Source organism: Oncorhynchus nerka, linkage group LG4 (genome assembly GCF_034236695.1).
Source record: "Oncorhynchus nerka isolate Pitt River linkage group LG4, Oner_Uvic_2.0, whole genome shotgun sequence".
NCBI lineage: Eukaryota > Metazoa > Chordata > Actinopteri > Salmoniformes > Salmonidae > Oncorhynchus > Oncorhynchus nerka.
The window spans coordinates 15,343,541-15,348,429 of NC_088399.1; the positions used below are offsets into that span (position 1 = coordinate 15,343,541).

Consider the following 4,889-nt stretch of genomic DNA (forward strand, 5'->3'; position numbering starts at 1 on the left):
TAACTTTTTCTGTTGGTGCTTCTGATTTAAATTACTTCAGAAATGTGTTGTGGGGCATTAAGATATTTACTCGCTTCCTTCAATAATCTTTCCACACAACCTGTTGCTTTCAGGAAAGGAGATTACAAGCCACCCACAACAACTGGCAAGTGGCGCACTTGTTCCTCTGTAAGGGCTTACACCCTTGCCATACATTCCCTTCACATTCAAAACCTTCTCCATCTTAGAGGCAATCTGTGATTGCTACCTCCATTTAAGTACTTTTCAATTAATAATATAGAACCATTGATTCTTAAAGAATATAACTTATAAATGCCTCATGAGCTTAGTTCAACGGTTGTACCCCTTTAGAACCCAAAATATAAGCTTGTTTTACTCCAATGCTTGTGAACAATGTAAATGTAAACGAACACTGTATAGCCTCACAACATGGTTAAGACTATACTTTTTATATCATGGATGTTCAGTCCCTGGATCCAGACAGTTTTGTCTGTGATTTTGAGTGGCTACATTTCTTCAGTCTCATTCCTCAGACTTCTTTGTCATTGTTTGAACTGCATATTGCTACTTTAAAGAAAGCGCTACAGGATGTCATTTTTGCACTATGATACATTCACACCCTGTCCCGTAGCGTCATGTCGATCACTTGCAATGAGAGACTTACCCCATTTGAACATCATCATGGTCAACAGCACTGTTTTGAGATTCAAACTAATTTTCCCAAATTCCATGGTGAAACAAATGACCTGGGAGTTAAAGAAGCAAAAAAAAGTATAAAATATTTTCACTTTAATAGCCTCCGTCTAGGTATTCTGGAGTTAGAAGACTTAGTGAGTCTCTTGGTGTTGCCCTGCTCTGCTGTTGGCATGCTACTGACTACCCATGCGTTGTTGGTAATGAGAGCAACATTAGCCTGACGAGACAGCCTGGTCAGAGTGAGAGAGTGTATTCAACCGGTAGGAGAGGGAGGGGGCAGGAAAACAAGGCACGGATCAGTAAACTTGGGGTGGATTCTTCTCGCACATCCCTCTTACCTCACCTCCTCATTATGAATAGCTACTGAGGTTTAACCCTATTCTTGGAAGGAGATATCAATTGCAACTGGTCATGATAACCAGTGTTAAAGCTTATTCTTTAATGTGTAACGTGATGGCACAGTTAATGCAATTTCTGTCCCTGACAGTTTTCAGTCATTGGGCATTACATTTAGAATAAAACATAAAAAACTAACATCCCTTTCATACATTCAATTCAAATTCCTAATTAACTGGAGAAACAAAATACCACATACCAAATCATTGAACTCCAACCTAGTCCTCGTCAGTGGTCACTCCAAATACATGAGTCTGCATGGCTAATACCATGCCACATTTCTTAATGGCCGTGTACAATGGTACATCCATCCAATCCAGGGGGATACATGTAGCATTTTTTGCCTGACTCGACCCTCTGGAGTTGTATTAGTAGGAGTGAATCCGGTCCAGGTTGTATTAGTAGGAGTGAATCCGGTCCAGGTTGTATTAGTAGGAGTGAATCCGGTCCAGGTTGTATTAGTAGGAGTGAATCCGGTCCAGGTTGTATTAGTAGGAGTGAATCCGGTCCAGGTTTTAGCCACTAGGTCATTCGCGGCCTCAGCAGCTTGATGGCTCCTCTGTGAACATTGGGCTTATCGCTCAGCCGTACAACACCTAGCGGGGACTACAGAGAGGAATGTTATGTGTGTAAGATTGTGACTAAATGTGTAAATGTACATTAATATAGGTGCAATATGCAGAAATTGCAGATCCTGGTTGTTAAAATTCTAATAGTTTGCCTAATTTCAGTTTATGATGGTACAACGTAGAGAGTCATTGTATCAGTTTAAATATGTTTTTATTTTTTACATCTGGTGTAAAAAAAACAAAATATTTTTGTACAGAAACTGTTTCTGTGTGGTCTAGCAAACGGTTTATGTGTGGTCTAGCAAACGGTTTCTGTGTGGTCTAGCAAACTGTTTCTGTGTGGTACAGCAAACGGTTTCTGTGTGGTCTAGCAAACTGTTTCTGTGTGGTCTAGCAAACTGTTTCTGTGTGGTACAGCAAACGGTTTCTGTGTGGTATAGCAAACTGTTTCTGTGTGGTCTAGCAAACTGTTTCTGTGTGGTCTAGCAAACGGTTTCTGTGTGGTACAGCAAACGGTTTCTGTGTGGTCTAGCAAACTGTTTCTGTGTGGTCTAGCAAACTGTTTCTGTGTGGTCTAGCAAACTGTTTCTGTGTGGTCTAGCAAACTGTTTCTGTGTGGTCTAGCAAACTGTTTCTATGTGGTCTAGCAAACGGTTTCTGTGTGGTACAGCAAACTGTTGCTGTGTGTGAGTGCAGGTACTGTATGTGAGTGTGTTTCTGTATATACTGTATGTACAGTATGTGTGCATATGGGTGTGCGTGCCTTCATGTGTGCGTACATGTTTGCGTGTCTGAGTGTGTGTTTGCATGTCATGGCACAGGGCACAAGACAGACAGCAGACAATGTTATCCAGAAAGCCTAAAGACATGGAAAAGGTCAGACTGCCCCCCTTCCTGACAGACAGACAGCCCACATCCCTACTGTAGGCTCTAAGGGGCTCTTGGATTATTATTTTTTTCGATAAAAAAAACAACGTTTTATTTATTTCACCTTTATTTAACCAGGTAGGCTAGTTGAGAACAAGTTCTCATTTACAACTGTGACCTGGCCAAGATAAAGCAAAGCAGCGTGACACAAACAACAACACAGAGTTACACATGGAATAAACAAACGTACAGTCAATAACACAATAGGAAAATAAATCTATATACAGTGTGTGAAAATGAGGTAGGACAAGGGAGGTAAGGCAATAAATAGGCCATGGTGGGGAAGTAATTACAAAATACCAATTAAACACGGGAGTGATTGATGTGCAGAAGATGAATGTGCAAGTAGAGATACTGGGGATGAGGTAGTTGGATGGGCTATATTACAGATGGGCTATGTACAGGTGCAATGATCTGTGAGCTGCTCAGATAGCTGATGTTTAAAGTTAGTGAGGGAAATGTAAGTCTCCAGCTTCAGTGATTTTTGCAGTTCATTCCAGTCATTGGCAGCAGAGAACTGGAAGGAAAGGCGGCCAAAGGAGGAATTGGCTTTGGGGGTGACCAGTGAAATATACCTGCTGAAGCGCGTGCTACAGGTGGGTGCTGCTATGGTGACCAGTGATCTGAGATAAGGCAGAGCTATACCTAGCAAATACTTATAGATGACCTGGAGCCAGCGGGTTTGGTGACAAATATGAGCAAGGGCCAGTCAACAAAGCATACAGGTCGCAGTGGTGGGTAGTATATGGGGCTTTGGTGAAATCACAGATGCTGAGGAATAGGGGTACAGATATTGAGGAAGAGAGGGTATAGATATTGATTGAGCATACAACAGTGGTAACATTGCTTTGGGTTGGACTTGTATATTTTTTTAAGTGTTTTGGGTCAATTCCATCTCAACTCAGTTGAAATCAGGAATTGAAAACTAATGGGAAATGTGCTATTGTTGCAAGGGGGAGGCCTGTCTGTCTATTGCTCATCTCTTCAATCGTGTACTTTATGTTATTTCAATGTTTACAATGTAATCTTTTCAGGATACCTTTTTCAGCAGATTTCACGGGACGTCCTGGTGTTTTTCTGGATCTTGGAATGCAGCGTGTGCCGAAACATGATATGACACATGCCTGCAGCTCATCAGGGAGGAGGTTGTTTTTGGTTGTTTTCTTGAGGCATCCTTGAGAATACAGTCTTTTATCGCAAACGGATAGCGAGGATGAATGTCTGACGGCTAAATCACAGGACCTTCGGTTACTTTCTCACTCCTCCTGACAGAGATTGAAACCAAAGTGTGGTATCACTGTCAATTTAGCAAACTTAACCAACAACACGTGTGGACACACGCGCACGCACAAACTGCGATACAAAATATCACAAGAGGAATTTTCTCTTGGTCTTATGGCCAAGACGTTGGTTTGTCCCGTAGGAGACCTGGGTTTAGCACAAAGGGCAAGAAGGTAGTGACAACAATACATCACACAAAGCAGCCACAACTGTCAGTAAGACTGTCCGTGATTGAGTCGTAGGGAGTTGTAGTTTCCAACAGGCGAATATTCTACATAGTTAAGTGCTGAAAACTAGGTCATTAACTACAATGACCATAATCCATTGCGTGCCTACTTGTTCAGTCTGTGTTTCTTAGTGATACACAGTAATGGACCGTCACTACCGTCATTTTATTAATTGTTTTATTCTGTGTTGTTACAGCATTCAACCCACATAATGCGGAATTGAGAACAAAGGGTTGCAGCCATAACAGGTTGCCTTTAATGTAAAAAAATATATATATTGAATATATATTTATTTTGTTGAAAATATTGACATTTTATAACTATTTTTTTCTGTCATTAGGATGCGATTACAGCTTACTGAGCGATACATAGTCGCCTCTTCATAACACACATTGTTGAACAATTTAGCATTTTGAAAATGTCCACCAATGCATTAGCTAGCTCAGGGAGCCAACAAAGGTTGCAAGTATTTTGGTTCAGCGAGCCGCCCCTGCTACAAACATTTACATTACATTTAAGTCATTTAGCAGACGCTCTTATCCAGAGCGACTTACAAATTGGTGCTTTCACCTTATGACATCCAGTGGAACAGCCACTTTACAATAGTGCATCTAGGTCAAAGACTCTGCAAAGTCACTTCTGAGTTCCTCTACTAATCTTGGGAGAGTAAATTAGACACTTCAAAAAATACATATCCAAACTCTTTACCTTTTTGGCTTGTGACCTTTTTGCCAGAAGAGTTTGGGGAGAGCACTCAGAGCCGTGTAATTGGCCCTTCTTGCCAGAATGGAGA

General features: G+C 41.2%; 1 protein-coding gene across 1 annotated transcript in view; it reads right to left on the minus strand.

Moving 5' to 3' along the window:
• crb2a (crumbs cell polarity complex component 2a) overlaps nucleotides 1-901 on the minus strand; it is a 40,096-nt gene extending 39,195 nt beyond the window's left edge. The window contains exon 1 of the mRNA XM_065017257.1: nucleotides 665-901. Coding sequence (XP_064873329.1) covers nucleotides 665-731 — 67 coding nt within the window. The 5' untranslated portion in view covers nucleotides 732-901. The remainder of the gene's footprint in view (nucleotides 1-664) is intronic.
• Nucleotides 902-4,889: the final 3,988 nt, after the last annotated feature.